Below are 26,016 nucleotides of genomic sequence, written 5' to 3' on the forward strand. Positions count from 1 at the left end.
TCTAGTTAATACAAAAAAACAACCCTAAGCATATAATTGACAATCAAGAGATAAGGCACTTTCATCACTTTATTTTTTCATATTTTTTTTTGTGCCAGAGAAGCATTAGGGATTAAATGAGATGTAAGATTACAATAAATTCTATAGAATGCAGTCTGTTAGACAAGAAGTGATTGAATCTTGATCCTGATTAGAATTCAATTGCTAACATTATCCACCCTTTCTCAGTCTGCTGCTCCACTTTCTTACAACCTGACCCTCTTGCCCCTGCCCCCAAACCCTCTCTTACCCCATACCTCACCACTCTCCCCCTCTGTCTCATGCCCCCTCACAGCCCCCTCTGAGGTGCTCTTAAATCAGGATAAAGAATGGAGAGGTTTTGGGAGCGGGGTGTGTATGTCACCTCATACACCCCACCCCCACCCCCCACCCCCAGCGTTCTCACGACGGCCCGGTTTGTTTTTAGGCCTAATTAATGGCTCCTGGCAGTTTGAAAACAGATGTTTAAAATCCTGCTAAAGATTTTTGACTTCAAACAGCTGGGCGGGAAGTCGAGAGATTCGCCCTTCCTTCCCTCCTTCTGTCCCTCTGCTCCTGCTGATTACAGGAATGATCCACTCACGGGACATCGCAAATAAATGGGGCAAGAAAATAAAATGTGAATATTAATGAAGTACATTTAAAGATGCCCTGTATAACTCTTTTGGGGGGGGGGGGGGGGATGTCCTTCCACATCATTATCTATCTTGCCTCTATTCAACTACAGGTGTTTACATTGACAAAACATACCCTGAAAATCATGCTTTGTTACTGTGGGGTTGCCTCACTACAGATCTGACCTGTAACTAAGTCCAGTGGTGTCACTTTCTAGCCATGGAGATGGACCTCTAGCCATGGATATATATACGTTTAATTTCATACTGTGGAGCATCCAGACAAAGCAACCACACTTCCATGGAGACAAACCAAGTCCTTCAGTAAAAAAGTTACATAGCGCAGCACTGCAGCTGACAGTTCTCAAGTTTCTTAAAGTGCTAAACATTGGTTCACGACTGGTTCACGGTTTTGTAGCCACAGTAGCCCTGGGCAGACTGACATTAATGTGACTTTAGTCAGTGGGTGAATATGAATGACACATCCTTTTAGGAGTCATGCTCTGTTTTTAATTATAAATTATTAATCCATGCTTTACACACAAAAAGAGTATGGGTGTAGTGTTCGTTGCATCCAACAGTGATCAGAGATTTACGGCAAAATAATGATCCTATAAATCACCGTTTTGCTGCACCGCACGCCCTCATCTCTCAATGTTATATTATTTTTAGCACCCAAGATGTTTGTTTTCACTATTCCAAGCCAAAACATACAGTAGTCTGTATTAACTTGGAGTGTAGTTGCTTATGACATGTTTGTTTTGACAGTAAATCTTTCTTCAAGTTTAAAATTTCTTTCTTTTCTTTTTTTTTTTTTTTTTTTTTTGTTGGTTTCCACTTGGGAGAGCTGTGTTTGGTCCTGCCTGTTGATTAGACAGGTGGTGACAGTGCATTGGGTTGCCATGTCTTCCTGGCAAGTGCCTCTGTAGTAATTATACAGTATTTTATTGGAAGCGCCTCGAGTAACGATCATGCTTGTCAGGGAAGAAACCGTAACTTATCACTTTTCACCTATTTCTCCAGCAAAAACATGTCTCTTTAAATCATTTTTACAAGTTCCTTTGCAATATGTTTGTTGATGAATCAAAAAAAGAGACAAACATTTTTTGCAACCACAGCATTGTGCAATAGACGTAATGCTTATTTTGAAATTATTCACACTTGGAATTTGCCTGGAAGGCTTTTTATCTAACATTTTGATCGCCTGCTGACGGCAGGATGACATCTTAAAAATATTCATGCTGGTTTCAGTGAGCATACATTCATTACATTTCTAGCATATTTAATTAATTAAAGGTACACTAAAGGTCCTATTTTAAGCAAGATTGACTTTTGTGAGCTTTAAACTATGTTAGAATGTTGTAACCTATCAGGAGTTGCATTTTGTTTGTATTAATCTGTCTATATCTCCAAAGCTCAAAATGCTCTGTTCCACTTTGTTAACAGCTGTCTTTTGCCTTTTGTTCAGTAGAGATTGGCAATTCCAGAGCTAAAATTATCCAAATGATTCTTGTGAAGGTGCATGAAGTTTAAACCACAGTGAAGCATTCCTGTATTACCATATGACATCACACAGGGTGTTTTCTGTTTGAGAGAAGAACTCTAAATAATAATAGAATTTGAGTGTGAATGAAACAAGACACAACTCCAGGTATGATTTTGATTTGTAAACAACATTTTAAGAGCACAATAATAACTTTTGGTCACCTAATTATCTCTCTACAGTATGGCATTTTACATGTTTATCTAGTATTTTTGTACAGGTTTTTTATTGCTCACAAACACCTGAAAATCAATCAATCAATTTAGTGGGCTCTCCTCTCCATAGAGCTGCCCTGTAACTAAGCTTGGTGGCTCTAACTGCTTGTCTGTATGAATAAGCTAAATGTCATACTGTGGACCATTTACCGCAATAACATCACCATGGAGTCTAGCAAGTAGCCGACAACCAGAAAGGTTACATAGTTCACCATTATGTAACTTTTCTCGTGGAAGTTTTTGGTTGAGGAGAAAGCCCACTTACTGCAAGAATGCATGTTTTTATAGGATGTTTGAGTAATAAAATAAAAATAATTGATGATGAAGTTAAATGCAATACCATGGAACATTCTAAGCCAAAAAATAACATTTCCATGATAGCAGACTCCTCACCCAAAATGTTATACAGTGCACATTTTTGGTTTGAAATTACAGTAATATACTCAATTAGTAAATGGCATTAACTAAATGTGGCATTTGAAACTTGAGAGATAGCTTGTTACATTTCTGTTTTGATCTATTATGAATAATGTTGTTAAGCTTGACAACCACCTCTCAGAATATGTGACTAGCTGCATCTGATTCGTTGTGTAACCATCAGATAAAAAATGTACAGGTTCAACTGGGTTTAAAGCTATGTTATGCATTAACTATTTATGCCATTGAGTGAAAATAATGTTTTTTTGTTTTTTTCCTATTTTCTTTGTTCCATCCTAAGATGTCTGTGTAATTCCTCAGTCATCCTGGTATGATCCATAGCAAAAGAAAAGTTCACTTCTGTCAACTGGACAAAAGTTTTAGAGTAAAAACATTTCACCACTCAAACAAGCGGCTTCTTCAGTTCTGGTCAGATTGCTGCTGGACACTGCCTTATATCTATCTGAAAGGAGGGGCTAACTACACTGAAACAAACACAACTATTTGTTTACAGTTTCAGTTTGTTAGTGAGGTCTATTGAACTACACTAAGTGTGCCTGAGTCATATTTTGCACCACCTGCTGAGCCCTTTTAAAGGGTGCATTGTCATGTGACAATGAGTACGTGACAAGAAATACCAATGTGTACAAAAAAAAGTGAGTGACATTTAGACCAGGATATTGGGTGGATTTTTAAGGGATTGATCCAATAGGTCTCTCACTAGGTCTAGGGTCCATGTTTATGTGGCCCATGTTTTTAAAGTGTTTTGTGACTGGTTAATTTGTCAATTTCCTTTTTGTACTGCCAATACAGAATCACCCATTCTCAGTCAATTCTGTAAACAATATGTGTTGAGTTGCAGTTGGCAAAGTTGTGGCAATGATGGGACCTTTCCTTTTTGAATCCATAAAATATGTATTTCTGTTTATCTGTAAGCAGTGTTTGCAAAAGGCACACCTGAAAGTGCTGGACAACTTTTTGAAAAAGGTGGTGGGTGTTGTGGGTGGCAGATAACTCCTCACAAGTTTGTCCTTGAGGGTGGGAGGCTTTTTAACTGAGAACATGGGTGGCTCTATGAACAATGGGCCCAAAGAAGGGTCACAGGAAAGAATGCTTCAGTTTTGTTTTTTGTGATTATTTGCTTTATGACATGCTGTGCTGTATTGCATAGGACAAAAAATGTTCTTACTGTATTGAGATGTAGAACGCTGTTTTTGGAGGAAACCCTTTTGATCCTGCCTTCTTGCAATGGATAAGGTTGTAGTCCGTGTCTCAACTGTAGATCCACCTTAATTTTTGGAACTGGTCGTATAAAACGTTAAGATGAGGTTTTAGCTTTTTGCTCATAATATGGTGTTTTTATCAGTGCTCTTGCAGGATGGATGTGTAGTGCCAGGTTTCATCCAGAGCAATATTTAAATTCACAAAATGTATTTCTTTCCGACTGAAGTCAATCCTAAGCTTGATATTGGAATTTGTACTGTTTAAAAATGTTTGAAAACTGAGCAATTGTTCTTTGGATTCTGTAAAAAATAGAAAAGATAATCAATATATCTCCTATGAAATTTTATGAGGGATCTGGAGGGATTTCAATCATTATACATATACAATTTTTCCCATAGTCCCAAAAAAGGCCAGTGTAATTTGGGCTGTACACGCGTCCCATCACTGTCCCTTTAAACTGTTGTAGAGTTGATCCTGGGAGAGGAAAATAATATTATTGAGGGTTAATTTTGTAAGTTTGATGATGAAGTCTGTGGGAGGAATGAATGTGTCTCTCTTTTGTAGAAAATATTCCAGGGCTTCTAGGCCCTCCTTGTGATCAATGTTAATATAGAGAGACTCGGCATTCATAGTAACTAGGTAAGCATTTGGAATCTGTTGAAGGTCCTAGAGCTTATTTAGAATGTGCATAGTTTCTGTCAAATATGCATCCAGGCATATGTAAAGGGTTGATAAAATGAGCAATGAACTATCAGAAGATAAATGTTTAAGCCTCATTCCTGTTCAAAGATGGATTATCTTTCTTAACAAAAATTGCCTCTTTAACTCCCATCTGAAACCATTTAATTTCTCTGGCTAAGATCTGTACCTCACTATCATCAAAGGAGTGGTTAGTGGCTTTGAGATAGAGCTGTATGGCAGATTGGGGTCCTGAGCTGCTCTCGCTGTGGTGTTGGTATATTCTCTTTTGGAGTGGCTGTTTAGTTTCTCCAGAGTTGAGCAGACCACATTGCTGTGTTTGTAGCTCTAGGTTTTGGCCTTTGAGGGAGCCAGTTTCTGTCTTAAAGTATTTGGAGGTTTTTCATTATTTCCTGTGAAGCTTGTCAGACACAGCAGCTGCGTAGGCAATAGCTACACCTTTCCTCATGGGTTCTGATTTTCTGTTGCCCTGCATTTTGGCTCTCTTAACTCTATTAAAGGCCCATTTTGGATATCCACATGCAGAGAGTGCTTTCTGCGCATTTTTTTTTCTTTTGCCTATACCTTAAGACTGAAAATCTGAAAATCCATGCATTTGTATTGATTCCAAAAATAAATCCTTACCATAAATCTATCATCTTATGCACTGGAACCTTGCCACTAAGTTTCATTCTGCAGAATGCCTGAAATGGCCAGGTTAAGCAGGATACACTCTCTGAAGGCCTTTAGGCCAAGTGGAGATTCTGTGACTAACTGAAAGCAATCTGTTTGCAATCATTCCTTGTTTCACTGGCTACAGTTACAAACTGAGCAAGATCTGATTAAAGTTCAAGTTATACTTTTTAAAATGACTTAAAGAACATAAACTGCGTAATCTGATGTGAATAATCAGAGGGATCACGATCAGAAAAAAAATCAGATAATTTTGCCTTTTCTATGACATTTTAATAAACTTTCTGCTTCAAAAATCTGATAATAATTTGATTTTGAATGTCAATGCAACCACATCCACAGATAAATCAGTTTGCTCTTATTCTCTATTACCTACATGTCTTACCTACATGTTTTTTCTAGTAGATTTATCCTACTTCACGTTGCTTACTGCTGTCCTATCCCTCAGTTTTAGCAGCATTTTCAAGTATTTGATTATTTGTATTAATGAGATATCTCAATACAAGATCATATAAAAATAATATAAAAATGTACCTATTTGACAAAGTTTTGTTAGTGGTAACGGGACAAGATCTCGCAAGACAAAATTGCCATAAGATTGTCACAGTTCTGCCTGTTTTGGTTATCCCCAGTCCAGTTTCGTGTTCCAGTCCTTTGTATGCTGCCTCCCGCACCTGAAGTTCGTTGTTAATCAGGGGTGTAGCCTTATGTTCTCCCTGTGTTCATTTCGATTTGCTGGATTGTCTGTTCCTTTTGTCTGTTCATTTGGTTGTTTGTTCATTTGGAAGACATGCTCTTAAATTTTGGAATAAACTTTATGTATTCACTGGGACAAGGAGTTTGGGGGTTTCCTTGTGTTGCACGTGAGTCCAGTTTTTCACCGGCGTGACAAGTGTAGTAGACACATGAAAACAATGATCTCAAGAGATTTTTTCCCATTGTTTACATTTGCATCGGACAAAAAAGGGGTTAAGTGGTGGCACTTGAGAAAGATTGCATTTCTTGTGAAACTTTAGGTCCAAAAAGCAGTGCGACAATGACAGCTAAATATTAAATAAAGAAAATAAAAAATGGTGAAGCCAAAATTTAACACAATTTTGCACAATTTACTTATTATAAATGATGTCAAAATCTCATCTCATTCTCGTGTGTCCAATCGTGTGTCTTGTCTTGTGAAAATTATGTCTGGTCCCACCCCTGTAGTAAAGGTTAAAGTTAGGCTTGATGAGAGGATCTTTCCTTTAGAATCAGAATCAGAATCCTTTTATTGCCATTGTTTGTGAACACAGTTCACAAACTAGGAACTTATTTTGGTGATAAAGTGCAACATAAAACATAAAAACACACTGAATAAATACAAATACAAATAAGGGCATGCACGAAGTAAAACAAAATGCTTAAAAATCAAATAAAATACTTAAAGGTAGAAAATATATACAACAGCAGCATCAGAACAACAGTGCAAACATGACTTATTAAAGTGGCTGGTGTTATAAAGTGTCCAGTTTTGTGCAAATATTATAAAGTGTTCATGAGACAAACTACAGAGGGGAAGAAACTGTTCTTATGGCGAGAGGTTCTGGCCCCAATGGACCGTAGCCTCCTGCCAGAGGGAAGTAGCTCAAATAGTCCATGTCCAGGGTGAGAAGTGTCAGCTGCTATACGGCCTGCTCGCCCCCGAGTCCTGGAGACGTACAGGTCCTGTATCAATGGAAGGCTGCAGCCAATCACCTTCTCAGCAGAGTGCACAATGCGCTGCAGTCTCTATCTGTCCCTGGCAGTGGCCCCAGCGAACCACACAGTGATGGAGGAGGTGAGGATGGACTCAATGATGGCCGTGTAAAACTGCACCATCATCTGGACCGGCAGCTTGCGTTTCCTCAGCTGCCGCAGGTGGAACATCCTGTGATGGGCTTTCTTGATGAGGGAGCTGATGGTTGGCTCCCACTTGAGATCCTGGGTGATGCAGGTGCCCAGGAAGCGGAAAGAGTCCACAGTGGTGATGGGGGAGTTCGTCAGGGTGAGGGGAGGCAGGGGGGCTGTGACTGTCTTCTGGGCGTTAAGCTCCAGGTTGTTACTGCTGCACCAGGACACCAGCCGTCCACCTCCCTCCTGTAGGCAGACTCATCGCCGTCCGAGATGAGTCCAATGAGGGTAGTGTCATCTGCAAACTTAACCAGTTTGACGGAGTCGTGGCTGGAGGTGCAGCAGTTGGTGTACAGGGAGAAGAGCAGGGGAGAAAGTACACAGCCCTGTGGAGATCCTGTGCTGCTAGTCCGAGTGTCCGAGACATTCTTCCCCAGCCGTACGCGCTGCCTCCTGTCCGTCGGGAAGTCAGTGATCCACCTGCAGGTGGAGTCAGGCACGTTGAGCTGAGCGAGCTTGTCCTGGAGCAGAGCAGGGAGGATGGTGTTGAACGCAGAGCTGAAGTCCACAAACAGGATCCTGGCATAGGTTCCCGGGGAGTCCAGATCCTGGAGGATGAAGTGAAGGGCCAGGTTAATGGTGTCGTCTACAGAACGATTGGCTCTGTAGGCAAACTGCAGAGGGTCCAGGACGAGGGAGGTGAAGGACTTGAGGTGGTACAGGACCAGGCGCTCAAATGACTTCATGACTACGGACGTCAGCGCCACAGGTCTGTAGTCATTAAGTCCAGTGATCCTGGGCTTCTTGGGGACGGGCACGATGGTGGACAGCTTGAGGCAGGCTGGGACGTGACATGACTCAAGGGAGGTGTTAAAAATGTCCGTGAAGACAGGAGCCAGTTCCTCAGCACAGTGTCTAAGGGTGGAAGGAGAGACACCATCTGGGCCCGCGGCCTCTGCTTTCTGAAAAGCTTAGTCACGTCCTGCTCCAAAACTGTGAGGGCAGTGGGGGAGGACGGGGGTCCAAGGTGGGTTTGGAGGTAATGTCCATGATGGTGAGGGGGGAGGGGGAGGGGTGTGAAACGTCAAACCTCACATAAAAGCTGTTTAACTTTTCTGCTAGTTGTTTGTTGTCCACGGCAGGAGGGGCTTTGGGCCTGTAGTTGGTGATTTGTCTAAGCCCTCTCCAGACAGAAGCAGAGTCGTTGGTGGAGAAATGCTGCTCCAGACGTGTATTGTACTTTGCTTTAGCCTTTTCCACCTCTTTGCTAAAAGCATACTTGCAACGCCTGTAGCCTTCATGATCTTCTGCCCTGAAAGCCATCTCCTTTTCCCTCCTCAGATGTCTCAGTCTGGGTGTGAACCAGGGTTTGTCATTGTTAAAAGTCACCCTGGTGCATGATGGAATGGTGCTGTCCTCACAGAACTGAATGTATGTCATCACAGTGTCTGTGTACTCATCCAAACTGTCTGTGGCAGCCTTGAACACATCCCAGTCTGTAGGGGTATACTACCAAACATGAATATATTGATATTTTCAGTATCCTGATAACGATATATCAGTTAAAAAAAAAAAAAAAAAACAACTTCCTAAACTTGCCTTTAACAAATCCAATAATAAAACCTGTCAGACCTAGAGGACACTAGGCATCTGTAAGCATGCCTAGGTAGTCTATAGAATGCCTGGATTATCAACTTTGCCTGTAACAGGTACACAATATGCACACTGAATCAGCAGCAGTAAAAGTGTGCGTGTGCCATCTAAATTACACAGTGTTGCTCTTCAAAAACCCACCAAATACATCAATCACAATTTAACCCATTATTTGCCACGATAAGGCCACACTGTAGGTTGATACTGTCCAGAGATGGTGAGATTCTCAGGCTCGTTTATGGCAAATTTCCCCTCTGGGTAGAGATTAGTTGCTTTGGACTGCCCATTCACAACTACTGCATTGAGTCATAGGCCACACGAGTGTTTGATCAGAAAATAGAAACATTATAGGTCATTTTGCATCATCAGTCATGCATCAAGCTTAAGTACTGAAGTTCAGAGATGTTATTTGAAGTGACCAACCACAGGCAGTGGTCAAAGTAATGGACTGCTTTCTCATTAACATACGTGTAGGTCACAGCTTTAACAAATATGTATTGTTTTTATGTCAAATGTCTGCAAGTTTTAAAGGGAACAAAGTGTTGAAATAAAATAGTAAGTAAAAAGTAATGATAACTATTATAGTCACTGCTTTTATGAAATCATGATTTCTACTACTTCATACTTTGACTAGATTACAGGGGCTATCTGACATGTATGTGAGCTAGTTTTGGTAAAAGCCCCTCCTCTACGTATTATAAGATTACATTCCAGATCTACTAAAAACAATAGCATTGTTGATGATTGCCACACATCCAAAAACATGAATGGGGTATTTTGAATGTACCAAAACTATATACTATTCACTCATTTATGCAGTCACACATTCATTCAGATGGTTACTCATCCAGGTTCCTGGATGATTGTCTCTAACAAGCTTCTTTCAACACATGCAGTTTTTGTGATTATTTGTAGCACAAATTCAGACATTTTTGAGGGGACTGAGGGGACTTGCACTTTGAATGGTTCTTCATTATTACACAGCTGCAAGTGTGCAGCCCTACTGTGCTGTAGGGCTGCACACTTGTGTGTGCATGTAGCAGTGCCTTTGAAGTGCACTTTTCATTTGTTTTAGGTGATGTCTGGGCTTAATGTGCTGCATTAGGATTTGTTTGTGGGCTCTGTAATTGTTTTGGCTTTAAACCTCCTTTAGTAGATTTTCTTTGAACCGATAAACACAGTGAACGCACCTGACCCATGTTTACCATTTAGTCCAGCTTCATAGACGGCAGATTAGGATTTTCCCTGCATGTATTAACAGTGATAACAAGGAATTGGCTGGTAATTGAATAATCTACTGCCCATGTGATTAGTGATATCAGATCTCATTACTGAACATGCACTTTAGATATTTATATAACTGTACACTATATCTATACAGTCCTCAAACATTTTTTTGCTGATTTGAGACTGCTATTGTGTGTGCTTGTTTTGTGCTTGTTTTGGCATAGAGTAGCCATTGTATTTGGAAAATAAACAGTACACATTTCCTCAGACCAGAACACTACAATAGAATAATTTGATATTTTGCTCTTATCACTTATATCTCTGAAGATGGTTTGAACGCAGATCACTCTCTCACATCAAAATATGTTTGAAGACCCCAGGGGCAGGATTAGGAGGTTACAGTAGCAGTAGCCCTGTCTTAACCTTGACTTATTATTGTAATGTAGAACAGTGGTTTCCAATGGAGGCTTGGGCCCCTAAAATATAGTCTCATTTTTTTAAGTTTTTCTTAGTTTAAATGTGCACTATGTAAATTTTCTAGTGGGAGGTCTGCCACCTGTTTGTTACTATGGATATGTTATTGCTTGGCCTTTAATTTTCCACTGTATGTGATTACATTTATCTATGTTAACTCATGCTTTCTGTGAGCTACACAATTGTCCTGTAACTTTATTACCTGCTTTTTTCACAATGATAGATAGCGTCCCAACGCCGTTACCATTACTGACACTCTGCTCTTCATCAGAGCAGTCCCTCAGCCAAGGAGCTGCAACGCTGTTGTGTTTCTTTGGTGAAAGAGGAGGCTGGGGTGAGATAAAAGGCTTGTTTGAGATGAGGCGGGCACAGATATGATCGCCGTCGATCGGTGCGCGGTGCATGCTGGTTAGTTTTGTGTCCAAGATGCCACCGACTTGCTCTGACGTAACCTGTGCGTCGGTAACAGGAAGTTTTTGAGCAAGGCGAGCACAGCAGCTCTCCACTGACTGCGGCCGCCTGCATAGACTACAAACGCGTAATGCATGATGGGAAATGATGCCCTGTCCGCACGTGCATTGACAGCTGATTGGGTCCGAGTTGTGTTTTGATCAGAAATGTGACCGTATTCTCTTCAAAGAGGAACAGTCTCAGATCAGAGCTTTGAAAGACTTCTGCTTCTAAGATACAACCACTGGTTCAATCAATAGGATGGATAGATAGATAAATAAAGGAATAGATTGGGATTGTCTGAATCTTTTAATGAATGTTAAAGAGTTGGATAAAGTTCAGTTTATGTTGAAATAAGAGTGATTAATATTTGAATACTGGGCAGAGAATTACAGTGCATGGCCAGAGAAGGTTAAAAGTTTTGTATTATTTTACATGGTTTACATCTGAATGCCTTAGTTTTGCAATACATGGCAATGAATCTTTTCAGTATTACACTGAAAGCACTTTATTGTTATTGTTTATTTTAATGAAGAAAATACTTGCAGTTCAGTTGTCTGAAATTGTGTGACATGTTGATTTATTTTCATTTCAAATGATTTTTTTTTACATTTTTGATACATTCTATAATTTACTTGGAAACAAATGCAATATAATTGCAATCTGTTAAAGTGAAATAAGTGTTAAAGGTTCACATCTGTTGTGTTTTTATTGTTTTAACATAATAAGTAACGGCATAGTTACTTTGCCTAGTAACTAGTTACTTTTCCCAAAAAGTAACTGAGTTACTAACTCAGTTACTTTTTGGGAGAAGTAACTTGTAACTATAACTAATTACATTTTTTAAGTAAGATGCCCAACACTGCTTGCCACCAAGGAGCTTGCCAACCACCTCGGTGACTTTAGCCAGGGTGATGGATGAGTCCGCCTCCATGTCCCCAGTCTCTGCTTCCTCCTCGGAAGACATGATGGTGGGATTGAGAAGATCATCAAAGTATTCCTTCCACCACCCAACAACATCCAACTTGAGGTCAGCAGCTCTCCGCCCGCACTGTAGACAGTGTTGGTGAAGCACTGCTTCCTCCTCCTGAGGCGTCGGATGGCTTGCCAGAATCTCTTTGAGGCCATTCGATAGTTTTCCTCCATGGCCTCCCCCAACTCCTCCCAACCCCTGAGTTTTTGACCACACAAGCCACAGTACGCTTGGCCCGCCGGTACTCGTCAGCTGCCTCAGGAGTCCTCAGTAGATGTAGATAGCCCAGACATGGGCAAACTATGGCCCGGGGGCCACACATAGCCCTTTGGGTTTATTAATCCCACCCGCTGAATGTGAATTATATTCAAATAGGTAACCTTGTTCAATTTACTTTTTCAACAAGTTGTTGATCTTTTGGCACTTGATAAAACTGAATGTGAGTTTTTCTGCTGTGTTTATTTAACAGATATTTAATAAATTAATCATTAATTTTAATTAATGCATATGGAAATACATTTTTTACAATGAGCCGTGCATATACATGTTACTACATGTTACAGGCCAAATGTCTAATGTTTTATATGCTATATATATATATATATATATATATATATATATATATATATATATATATATATATATATATATATATATAATGTGTGTGTGTATGTATATATATATATATATATATATATATATATATATATATATATATATATATATATATATATCCTGGCCCCTCTGTGAAATTTTTGAACCAACCCATGTGTGTCAGAAATTTTGCCCACCCCTGAGATGGACTAATAAGTCACTCAAGCATGTCTGAGTGAAACAAGACAACTCGAGGTATCTTTTCATGAAGTAACAGCATTATAACATGACTTAAAATTCACAAGAATGAATTGTGTGTCATATAGGACCTTTAAGTGACACAATAGCAGTAGTAGTAGTAGTAGTAGTCATTGATTGGTCATATAGTTTATTGTTCCTTTTGTTGTGTTGAGTTTCAGGTAATATCGTATCTATTAATGAAGTTTGACTGTATGCTGTTTTAACTGAATAACTGCAGTCTAGATACAAATTGTTTTATATGTTGTCTAGTTCTAGTTGTCTGCAGTTATACTGTTTTGTCACTAAGGAATTTCCAAAGGTAAAATCCATTGCACCTTCTCCATATGAGTGTACACTGAGTCAGTTGAACGTGAACATGTGGTCAGTGAAACACAAAGGAGGTGAAGTTTAGTATCACTTTCTTTGGCACAGCGTACAGACGGGAGCATGCAGTCACACGCACCACTACGCCTAATTTACTTTCTATCTAAGGCAGCTAATCACAACCACGAGATTCATCTGTAGTACACTCCAACAAAGATAGGGTTATGGTAGTAATAGTTATAATAGTTATTGTAAGAGTAGTGGTGATGGTAAAGGTAACTGTAGGTAAATAATCAACTGTGTATGTGGCTGTGTATAGAAGTAGAGGTAATTATATAATAAGTAGCTTCGTTGATTTATCCACTGATCCGAAGGTTGAGTCGTCAGATCCATTGATCCACAGGTTGACGATGCATTTCTAGCTCCCACAGATGAATGCTGCCATTGTGTCCTTGGGCAAGACACTTCACCAACCATGTTTGTATACACTGGTGCATAAATGTGTGTGTGAATGGGTGAGTGATTCCTTGATATAAAGAGCTTTGAGTGCCTTGAAGGTGGAAAAGCACTATATAAAAATATAGCATTTACCAACTGCAGGTAAACAATCAAAGTGGTTGTTTATATAAGTAGTAGTAGTAGTAGTATTCAAAGAAGTAATTATATAATAAATAGTAGCTCAGTTGTCATTAATCTGAAGGTTGATGGTTCGAATCCTGCTCTTAACATAAACTTCATTGGTTGAGCAGCAAATTCACTGATCCACAGATTGGCAGTGTAATTCCAGCTCCCCCAGATGAATAATCGTTGTGATTTTGGGCAAGACAGTTAACCCACACTGGGGGCGTTCCAGGGTCTGTGTACATTGGTGTATGAATTTGTGCGTGTGAATGGGAGAGCCATTTACCATGTAGTAGAATTTGTATTGTCAAAGGTAATTGTAGGTAAATAATCAAAGTGGTCATGCAGTAGTAGCAGTAACAGCAGTAGCAGTAGTAGCAGTAGAGATAGTTCTGGTAGAAAAAATAGTTATAGTAATAGTTGCAGTAGAAAGTAGAGAAAAGGTTGGTTGCAAAGTAGTAGTAATAGTAGTGGTTGTAGTGATAATGGTGGTGGTAGGTACAACGGTACTAAGCAGTTTGAAATCACTGTTGAATATGCAATGGTTAGCCAATACATAATAATAATGATGGTTAGGGTTATTCTATGGTGAAATTGTCCCTTTAAAACAGTCTACATAACATATTAAAGCAGATGAATCAGAATTGTTTACGAATATTGAAATATTTCCGATTGAATTGAGGGTTCGACTTTACTTTATTGTCCCCACGGGGACATTCCTTTCCACATACACAGATTACGTCTGACATACACACAGATAAACACCAAACATCACAGTTACATAAACACATTACAAAAACAGACATTATGCCTCAGCGGGGCCTGTTGTTTAAAAAGGCAATGGCTGCTGGGATCAGGCTTCTACCGAACCGTGCCCTCCTGCACCTGATCGCCCTGTACCTCCATCCTGAGGGCAGAGGGATTAGATGGTCCTGGAGGGGGTGAGTGGAGTCCTGTGTTATGGTGAATGCGAAGCGTCCAATAGCCCGATTATTTAGATCTGTGAGATTGGGTGTGGGGAGTCCTATGATTTTAGCAGCTATGTGTGTTACTTTTATGAGTTTGGTCCGGTTTTTAACAGTAAGCATGTTATAGAAGCAGGTGGAACAGTACAGTAGGATGGGCTGAATGATAGATTTATACAATTCACAATATTCTGTTACCAGATTCAGCCCAGTCTTTGATAGGTGTGATTTAACTGTCATGTGCTCTGTCTCCGGCTCTTTCTTCACTGTTTGATAGTTTGACCTTATCTCATGCATCAAAGGAGATAGAAATATTTGAGCATTTCTTGTAGCTGGAAATCCTAGTACTCTTGAAAATATGAGGCCCAAAGGCAGGATTATTAGGTGAGGGAGGCATCAGGTCAGGCTTAACCCTGACTTGTTATTGTAATATAGAAGGCTCTTATTGTGAAGGTCTTGTAACTGATACTGCTCTGTTTACCTGCACACAAGACAAGTTCAAGTGCAGATTCAATGGCAATGATCTTGATCTGTCTTAAAGGCACACTATGTACTTTTCAGGTGAGGGGGTTCATTAGCTGCTTGTGTCACAGAGATTTTGTTGCATAGTTTTACAATATTTCCTTTAACAAATCTATCTCCCATTTATTCAGCTACAATTGCTTTTATTGATCAAAAATACCTTGAAAACATCCATTCTTGCTGAGAGTTTAATGCCATATAAACGTGCACAATTTCAGGCAAAACAATCTCCATGGACACAAATAGGTGTTGGCCCCTCTAAAAAGTGAAATAGTAAACCTTTAAGATAACAAAGTAGTAATAGTAGTAGTTGTAGTAGTAGTAAAAGGTTTACTTAATTATCAATGTATAAGGAATAATGTTTTTATTTGGACATTAAATGAGTCCAGTTCACCACAATTCATTGTACACTGTTACAATTTTGGGGAAGCATAAGATTCAAAATAAAATTGTCAACATTACTGAATGAATGAATTGCTTGAAAAAGGTGCTTTAAACAAAAACAAATGTTATTAGGTTAAAAAAAAAGTGCGTAAAAAAAAAGTGCTACAAATCTCTACTTGTGCAGTCTTAATTCAAATAATACATAATAGACTAAGACTTTACTTTCCTGGCAAAAGCTTTGCGTGACTGTTTTACATAACTCCATCTTGTGTTGAGGCCTCTGACAGTTGACTTGTCTTCACTTTGCTCACACTGCCCATATACCATAAAGTCCAATCCATATTTTAACACACAACATCTTCCATGCCACTGTTCTTTGTCTTATGCACTCTGACCCATTTAAATGAGTGCTAACCAGCTTAGGCACCCTTCCTCACTCACTGCATCTATAGTGGGTGGTTATTCATTACATTGTGGGCACAAGAATCTGTATACACAATTATCAGGTCCCACGTGATGTAAATCCTTCATTATTAGGTCAACAACATAATTTTAAGTTTACATATGGTAATAGGCTAAATAGTTTGGGTTAAGGTTAGGGAAATACTGTGGTTGACTGTGGTTAAAGACATAGTATGCAAAATCAACTTTTAGGAGCTTGTAGTGATGTTATTAAGGTGTTCCTTCATCTTTAGTTTAGTTAGAGCTGTATTTTGATTGATTCAGGTATGAATTGTATTGTCCTACATTTGAGGCTTGGGTTCTCAGAAAATGTCTAATTTCACCTACTTCTATTTCCACCCATTTCCTTTCAATAGTAAAAAAAAACAAAAACAAAAAAAAAAACGTAAATGAAAATTGCCTGATTGCTACAGTGAATGCAACTATGAAGAGGCAGGGCTCCTGCTTTTTAAACAGGAAGTGGTCTCATGTATATTACTAAGCCGTTTTAGATCAATTTACTGTTTATATTGAACAAACTAGAAGTTTATCTACACAGGTTATAGTTTACAACCAAGAAATAAAAAAATAAAAAAATAATAAGACATTGTAATGTCCCCAAGACGCATGGAAACTGAACATGTGTGCCCTGGTTTATTGTATATATAATGTAGCCCGCAGTAATGTGCCACCAACATGTCCCACATGTCTCAGTCTGGAGCACTTTACAGACGCCTTTGTCTCATTCTCCAGGCCCATTAAAACCCATTAAAACCAGCCAGATGTTTGTCTGTGTATCTGTGCAGTAATTATGGAGCAGTAGTGGCCAACTAAACCTAGTGTTTGTCCTTAGCATGTATTTTTCTTTGTTGACCTAGAAAAAGTTGCTTGTTGGTAATTGGTTTTATCACTATAGGGGATGTCGCTATGGCAAAAAGTTATATCACACATTGTTCTCACCCATTTACATAATACAGTACCTCCAGTACACTTTCTGGAGGTGGCATGTCATCTGCATGATTCCGTGAAGATATAAAGTTAAAACCATACATCGGAACATTCTCCTTGGAGATAGATATGTTTTAAGCCATACTGTGGAAGATTTTACCCAAAGGAACAACATTTTTACGGAAACAAACAGGAGGAGGCCAAATCCTCGTCCTGCAGCTAAATAAGAGAGAAATGAGAGTTTTTCTAAGGTTTTCAGTACAACAAACACAACCAAAGTGAACAAAACAGAACAAATGGAGATGGTGGGCAGCTAAAATGTGCTAAAGTGCAGTGTAGTGACTCTTCGTAACCAAGGTTATGTTGAAGGTAGGTTCAACATTTTATTACTATGACTTCTGGATAGTCCTTGGAAATGATTCCTGTAAATCTATGCCAACAGTCTTATGCAACTCCATCTTTTAGTGTCCATAAAGTTGCATAATGTTCCATAGAATTTTAATTGAGAGATGATGAATTGATTTAAAGAAATTAATGCAAAATATAGTGTTGTTACTTGGAGACATTTCTGTGCGCTCAAACATACAAATTTCTGTTTTGTACAAGTCTTAACAGTTTCAATGATTAGTGCTGACAGAATCACTATACAATCCTAATAGCCAATAGAAGCAGGATATGACTAAGAAATACGGCCCCTGGAGATGGACAGATGATTTGTTAGAAAACACACACACACACTGAAGCTCACATGCAAACCTCTTCAGCAAAACTGAGGGACAAGCCTAAAGATAATCCCCCAATCCACTCCTCCTCCTATCACTGTCTTTCCTCTCCTCTCTCCAAACTCACAATTAGCACAGCCCACCCTCCACTGCTCAGATGTGCAAGTGCCTCCCGGGTTCACTTTTAGGATCGTGTACATTTTCAAGCAAAACTAAACAAAAAATCACTGCATCAGCATGTTTTTTTTTTTTTTTTTTTTTTTTTTTTAACTTCTATTCGAAGGGGATAATGAGATTCTATAGTTGTTGCATTGTTATGGTGATTCTAGTTTTATTAATACATGTGAAATTTATTTTACACTATTGACTTTTAACTGTTATATATATATATATATATATATATATATATATATATATATATATATATATATATATATATATATATATATATATATATATATTTATATATTTATATATTTATATATTTATATATTTATATTAATATATATTTGCATCTATCTATCTGTCTATGTTACCGTAGTATCAGTGTCAGTTGTGTCAATTGTACTAAAGTAGTTACAGAAAGGAAAAAAAACTGTATCAACATCTGTAAATGTCCTTATGGTTAGATGATGATTGTAAATAATAAGGCCGAAAACAGAATCACAAGCTTTCATGTGATAGTGATTTATGCTGTTTACTCTCATCAATTATCTCTAACATCCATAAAAATTGATAGCAAAAATATTACATTTTATAAAAAATAATTCACGTGTAGAAAATTGTAATAGAAGTTGATCAACATCGACATGTAGACATGGTGAGGCAAGCACACTTTGTACAGAATTCAAACTACTACAGAATAAAACAGGTGCAATGAAATCGCATACAATCAAATCCAAATATAAATAATACTTGAATATATTTTTAAATCTGCAAATAGATCCTTTCAGTCATATGCACAGCAAAAGTATGTGCCTTATATCTGAGCCCACATGTACTGTGCAGAGGGACAAACTGAACCATACATGTTTTGCCTTTGTTGGTTTAAGGATCATCTCTCGACATTTGAAAGGAAAACTTCTTACAGAAGAACAGACAGCTTCCCCATTTCCTATTTGCCGCTAATTACTGGGGCGTGCTAGCCTGTCTAGTTCACTGCATGCCTTACTTTTATTCTGGACACACACATGTTTATGTTATATTTATGTTTAACTCGTTACCTTTAAATTATAAACCAGAAAGTCTTAAGATTTAAGTTTTTCTTATTTGTATTTTCATCAAGGTAACAGCAGGGGGCTTGTAATTTCTAAATGATTAAAGGTCCACTATGCAACTTTTCTGGTTCAGTGTCTGCGACCTGCTGACCTCTGTAGAGATGTAACTTGGCCTGATACCATCTAGGCTTGTCTCCATGGAAACTGAAGTTTAATGCCATTCTGTGGAATATGACCAAAGCAAACATGTCCAATGAGACAAGCTCCAAGAAAACAAGAAACACCAAAAAAGTTACATTGTACACCTTTGCAATCCTACTATTTTAGTAGAGGTTTTCATTTTCACTCACACAAATAGAATAGAATTGCCAATGGTAAATGTCAAAATTTCAGTGTATATCATACCTCCACTGAATTCAGCCAAGAAAGGCGTAGAAGTACTCTCACTCTAGAACTTAGCCCCACTTTACTCATCCATCACCATGTAATCGATGCTGTCAACGACCTCTCCAGACGCTACAGGGGAGAGTGTCCATAAACATTATGACCAACATTTCTAATCTGTGGATCCTAATCTCCTCCAACTATGCAAGTGTTTATTTCATTATGCCATTTGACCCCATGAAAACACCTCTTTCACCTTCCCATTATTTTCCTATGGGCTTTGAAGTACTTTAACTATTGCCGTTGCATTTAAACAGTAGCAATGTGGATGCAATTACACTCTGCGGGTCAGTTTGTCTCTTGAAGGTTTAAGTGGGCTGTAGAACTGGAAGATTAGAGACTACACAGTATGTTTAGGGCAATGCCAGTTGTGATTCTGGGGTTGCCTTGGTCCCTATGAAAAAAGTAAAGGAGAGGTTTACGCTGTGAAGTTAAGGCTATATTATAATGTTGTTTACTCCATGGCAGCACAGCCCCTAGGATCTGTAAACCACTGATTTCAGGTTTAGAAACTTTCTTTTCAACACTCTGTATACCACTATAAAGTGTTTACATGCCTAATGCATAGTTAGTGTTCATTTGCTCTGCCCATTACGCACAAAAGTAGGGAAAATATGCCTTATTCCTATTGGCATGGTGCAATATTTGGATGTTTTTTTCAACAATCTTTAATTTTACAATGTTTGTGAGAAATCAAATATCAAAGGTTTGAAGTAGCATCAAAGTAGTGATAGTAGTAATATATTGCAGATGAATGGTTGATTTTTGAAGTAGTTGTAGCAGTAGTAATTGTAAAAGTATTTGTTATACTAGTGGTAGTAGCCTAGTAATAGTAGTAAAAGTAATATTAGTAGTGAGAGTGGATGAACATAATACAATGGTTCTTTAAATGTGGATCAACCTTACAGCAAAGTTGAATGTTTTAAAAGATGTGTACTCACATGAAATACTAGGCAATTAATGTATCAGTCAAGAGACATTTAGGAAACTTATTTAGTAGAATACTTAGAACTTATGTTTGCAGGTTTCACAATTTGAGTTTTCACTGCTAGGTCCAGAAATTGAAGACAAAACATTGGAAGAGGCCAAAATCAAAAACAGATGTTCATGAATATAAAAGTGACGTTAATTCAAATTCTTGTTATCGCTGAACACCACAAATCTGGTTGTAGATTCCAACCTAAATCTACTCCAGACAGTGATGCCAAGTTTCTCCACTTGACAATAGAATGAAATCATCATCTTTACTTATATTACAATATGATCATTAATTAAAATGAATTCAAACCACTTACAGAGTCTGGACAGTGGCAAAAATCAAGTAGTAAACAAGAATGGACATGCCAGTGACCAGTATTGAAAATTAGAATTCAACGGGCTCTAATTTTGAGCGAAGACCCTGAGAAAAAATAAAGACAGAAAGACTGCTTAGGGACATGTGAGGACATATTATGGCTCCACCCTAAACCATACAGGAAGTCAGCCATTTTGGATCAAACCCGGGAATGACAAAAACGCACACCATCGTACTTACAAGCAATGTTCCCTCTAATTTTTCACGAGTCTGAGCAAACGCACAAACTCCCTGAGGGGTCCCATGTGAGCGACATTAGACACACTGTGGTCATGCTGCATCGCATCCATCCAAGTTAAATGGTTTATTAAAAGAATCAAATTACCACATTTACATTTCTGTTATAAGACTTTTAATTAAGTGCTTCAGCCCACTTATACAATAAAAATGACAAAAATCTTGCTCATGACCTGTGCAGTATGTTAATGCTATTGGAAGTATACATCAGAGAAATAAGCACCTATATTCTGTCCAAAAAACATTTAAAAAGCTGGTTCATAACACATCAAACATGTCTGCATTAACAATACTAATGACTTCCCCCTGACTAACCAGACGAGCACTTGTGTTTTCTCTTGAGTTGGATGTTGTGGAATGGCTGTGGACTGTCTTGTATGATGCCTTTGTTTTGTTTGCCATTTCTCAACACTTTTGTTGACAGTGTTTGTTATATCTGTTTTTAATGTTTTTTCTATAGTATATTGTAATTTTTGCTGTATAATATTTTTACTCTTGTTTTTAGGGGGACAGGTCTGCCATCTGTCCAGGGACAATGGCTAATTCTGGTGCATTTGCAGCAATGCTATTAATGTACACTGTCCCTGTCAAATAAACCAATAAATAAATAAATATAAATATTTAATTTTAACTATGGCAAAACATGAGCTTCCAACCGCTCGGACCAAGTTCTGTCGTTGTGTCCTTAGGCAAGACACTTCACCCACATTGCCTAGTATGAAAGTGGTGTGTGCTCGAATGATAGGTGGTGGTCGGAGGGGCTGATGGCGCAGATTGGCAGCCTCGCTTCCGTCAGTCTGCCCCAGGGCAGCTGTGGCTACAATAGTAGCTTACCATCACCAAGTGTGGAAATGAATGAATAATGACTATAGTGTAGCGCTTTGAGAGGCTTTGACAAGCCTGTAAAGCGCATTACAAGTGTAAACCATTATTATTATTATTGTATTATGAGTATAAGCCATTGTGTGAAGCATTTGCTGTGCACTGAGTGAGATTGTCCTACTGTGGTCTGGGAGACAGTCCGGTAACTCTTTTTTCAGTATATGACACGATCATTTAATTTTTACAACTCATAAACTAGTGACCGTATTCAACGACCAATACACACTGAGAGGAATCTGTATCTGCACACCCAGCTGCTCTATTACTGTACATTTACATATCATATCAAAACACAATATATATTGTGTATTTGTATATAAAATATATTCAAAACAAGTGGTATGGGTCAAAATAAATATATATTTACAAACCACACACTGCCAACAGTGAACAAACACACACACTTCAAAATGTGAACAAACACACACTGGAAACTAAAATTACACTGTACATGTGACAGTGTGACAGTCAGTCTGTGACAGAGGTTGGAGGATCGAGTCCCGCTCAGACCAACTTCTGTCATTGTGTCCTTAGTTCTGTCATTGTATCCTTAGGCAAGACACTTCACCCAAGTGGTGTGTGCATGATGATTGGTGGTGGTTGGAGGGGGCGCAGATTGGCATTAGCTAATGCTAATGATTACACATAATACACATTTGACCCACAATTAAGTCAACAGCAGAATAAACCACGCTTACCGATCAGGAACAGCATCCAGTCCATCAAAACAAAAAGTCCCTCTACTCCTGACTCCACCATGAGATCTTCACTCGGTTTCACGAACTGCTCCGGGTCCGAGATGCCTCTAGTTTAACTTGTACAAACATCCACAGTGTCCTCGGTCGAGTACTTCCTTTGTTTTGTCATGTTTAAAACGCAAAACTGCTGCAAAGCAGTGCGTAAAATTACGCAATTATGCGTGCGTAATTTTACGCGTGGATCTTTGCCTGAGGGCGGGCCGTCGGAACGTAAAGGGGTTAAACAGCATTTAGAATCATTAGCGAGTTTTCACTCCACGTCGGCCACGTCGGCTAAAACACTGATAGCGGCACATGAGGACGCCTGTCAATGACATTGATAAACTGCGCAAATACCTATGTGAATCGCATAATTGGCTGGAGCAGCTAGTCACCGGTCACACTCACTGACTCACATTGAAAAATAGCGCAGATTGAACTGTTGTGTGTTTATTTTATTTTCAACTCCGGTTCGATTTTTTTGTGCGCAGCACAGATTTTCTATGCGCGGAGACCGTGTCAGCAGTGCGAAGTTGCGCACGTGCGCAGCTTAGAGGAAACAGTGCTTACAAGATCTCCCCACAGTTTTCATTGTAAACACTTCAAATTTGGTCTAAAGATGCAAAAAAAATTGCAATGTGCAATTAAAGGTTATCAGTTGCATTTTGAACATGACTGTGGGTGTGGTCATGGTGAATTTTCAACAAAATTGCAATTTTTACATTTGGAAAAAAGTAAAAAAATATCTTAGACACATTTTTTATTTGAAAAAGCCAATAGAGTGAGTGTGCAGACATGTGAGGTGAACACAATGATATGCAAATAAATGTATTATATAATAAAATGACTCTCTAGCGCCCTCTTAAAATTTAATTTAAAAAAAAAAATCATATAAAACTATATGTTTGTCATGTAGAGGGGACTTATTTGTGATGGGTCACAATGTGACAAAGTCACATGACTCTAATCATTGCCCTTTAACTAAAAAATAAAAGATGAAGAGAAATTTGACTGTCAGTAGCCTGGTATCTTTGTTGCATCTGATCTATTTTAAAAGTAGTCATGACATCTAAACTTGTGTATGCAAAAACACGTACATAAGCAGACAAACAGATGTGTTACTGAATAAGCACAGATTAGGGGATTTCTAACGGGATTTTATTTTATTTTTTTTTTATAAATATTATCAAAATGCAAGTAACTCTATTTCCTAATACTTTTATATCTCTGTCATGATTGGAGGCATAAGACAAAAAAAATCTTTACTGTATATGTTTGGGTAATGCCTGCATCCATCAGTGATATTTGATATTCACCATCAGACTAGGACCACCAAGGTTTTAATGTGGGGCCAATCTTTCTTCATTCTTTGCTTATACAGTGGAACAGTGAAGTGGCAAACTATAAGCAAACAAAGGTGACGGAGTGACCCCATGTGCATTACATCAGAAACAAAATCAGACTTTTTACATCTGTACAGTATAAATCTTAGTAAAAGTCAAACATAATTTTCTTATATACTGCCATTGCATAGTTTTTCCTTCCACATTAGTTCAAAAGGGGTTGTTGTATGAGTTAGTTGCATACATATACCAACAGAGATAGGAAGAATGATTTAGTTAGATAATACTGAAAAGCTGCATTGTAACGTATTTTGTAAAATATTCTCTTCCCAGTCCATTTAGAATACTGTATTTAGAATATATGAATTAATTTCACATTGAATTACATTAGATTAGTGTAAAAAATTAGATATAGGCAGCAATTATTTCCTAAAACTGCATACAAATAATGTGTTGATGGTTTTATTAATTGTATTGTATTTCTTTAGGCATACAATTTCCAAATAATATTTACAATTTAATGTAATTATTTAAGCAGCAGTGACATAGTAGGTTGGGTGTATAATGCCCTCACTCATGCTTTAAATTTAGCAACTAGATCGCTGCTGCAACTCTAACTGAATACAGAGATAGATGAATTTGTGTTACCATTACAGTTAATCGCTCAAACTGGTGTCTGAAATGTTAAATACCCAATTTATCCCAAAACTGGAAAGCCAATAAATAGCTAGGTAGTTTCAAAGTTAGATTGTTGGATAAATAAATAAATAAATAAAATACATCATCATCAATTGAAATCAGCCCATTTTATAAACTTCTTCATCTTTTTCAGGTTGTTATGAATCACATGAGGAGGAAGTGCAAGTGCCACGGGACATCCGGTAGCTGCCAGCTGAAGACGTGCTGGCAGGTCACCCCTGAATTCAGGGTAGTGGGCTCCATTCTAAAACAGCGCTTTGACTCTGCCACACTCATCAAGGCTCACAACCGCAACACGGGTCAGCTGGACCATTCTCAGAATGGCAACAATCACCACGGAAACAGCCACGACTTCCACCATAACAGCTATCACCACAACAACCACCGGCATCACCACCATCACCACAGCAATCACAACCATCGCCGACGACCAAGCTCCAATGAACTGGTCTACTTTGAAAAGAGTCCAGATTTCTGTGATCGGGACTTAAGTTCAGACTCAGCTGGAACTCTGGGTCGGATTTGTAACAAGACCAGTCCAGGTATGGATAATTGTGAGAGTCTCTGTTGTGGGAGGGGACATAATATCCTCCAACAAACGAGGAGTGAAAGATGCAATTGCAAGTTCCACTGGTGTTGCTACGTGGTATGTGAAGAGTGCCGGATAACAGAATGGGTTAGTGTCTGTAAATGATGAACTGAAGTGAAAAATAAAAGATATTTTTACTTTAAATTTGACTGAGCTGGAGGACTGTTATAAGAAGCCCCAAGCTCCTTCTGCAATGGACTACTGGTTTGAAGGAGATAGAAAGCAGATACAAAAACTGCACATGAAATGGGAGTGGACACTGAACTGGTTAACTTAAAACACTCCAAGTCTTGTGTGAGATCTCAGACCAAAACCTGAACTTTATTATGTCAAGGAAAATCTAAAAATGGTCTGCGCTATTTGAAAAAAGTGGAAACCTGGTTGAAAAGTGGCATATTGCAATTACCAGATGCATAAATTGTATATAAGTGTCATGCTAAGTTCCATGTTTATCAAACATATATATGCTGCAAAACAAGGTCCACGTTCATTTAGCTTTTTTAAATTTAAACACATTTCCAAAAACATACATGACATGCTTTTCGTATTCATCACAGTTACTGCCAAAGGAAAATGTATAGTGGAATTTTGTAGTTGCATAATTGTGCATGTACATACACACCCTCAATTTTAAGCAATAATAACAAGCAAATCTTCACAATACACTTTATTCAAGTAAGTATTTAT

The 26,016-nt window shown here is 38.4% G+C and overlaps 1 protein-coding gene across 1 annotated transcript in view; it reads left to right on the forward strand.

Moving 5' to 3' along the window:
* The window catches only part of wnt10a (wingless-type MMTV integration site family, member 10a), a 51,012-nt gene extending 25,320 nt beyond the window's left edge, over positions 1 to 25,692 (forward strand). Inside the window, 3 exon segments of the mRNA XM_055230764.1 lie at positions 24,874 to 25,051; positions 25,120 to 25,159; positions 25,161 to 25,692. Of these exon segments, the coding sequence (XP_055086739.1) occupies positions 24,874 to 25,051; positions 25,120 to 25,159; positions 25,161 to 25,434 (492 nt within the window). The 3' untranslated portion in view covers positions 25,435 to 25,692.
* Positions 25,693 to 26,016: the final 324 nt, after the last annotated feature.

Source organism: Periophthalmus magnuspinnatus, chromosome 21, assembly GCF_009829125.3.
Source record: "Periophthalmus magnuspinnatus isolate fPerMag1 chromosome 21, fPerMag1.2.pri, whole genome shotgun sequence".
Classification (NCBI taxonomy): Eukaryota; Metazoa; Chordata; class Actinopteri; order Gobiiformes; family Gobiidae; genus Periophthalmus; species Periophthalmus magnuspinnatus.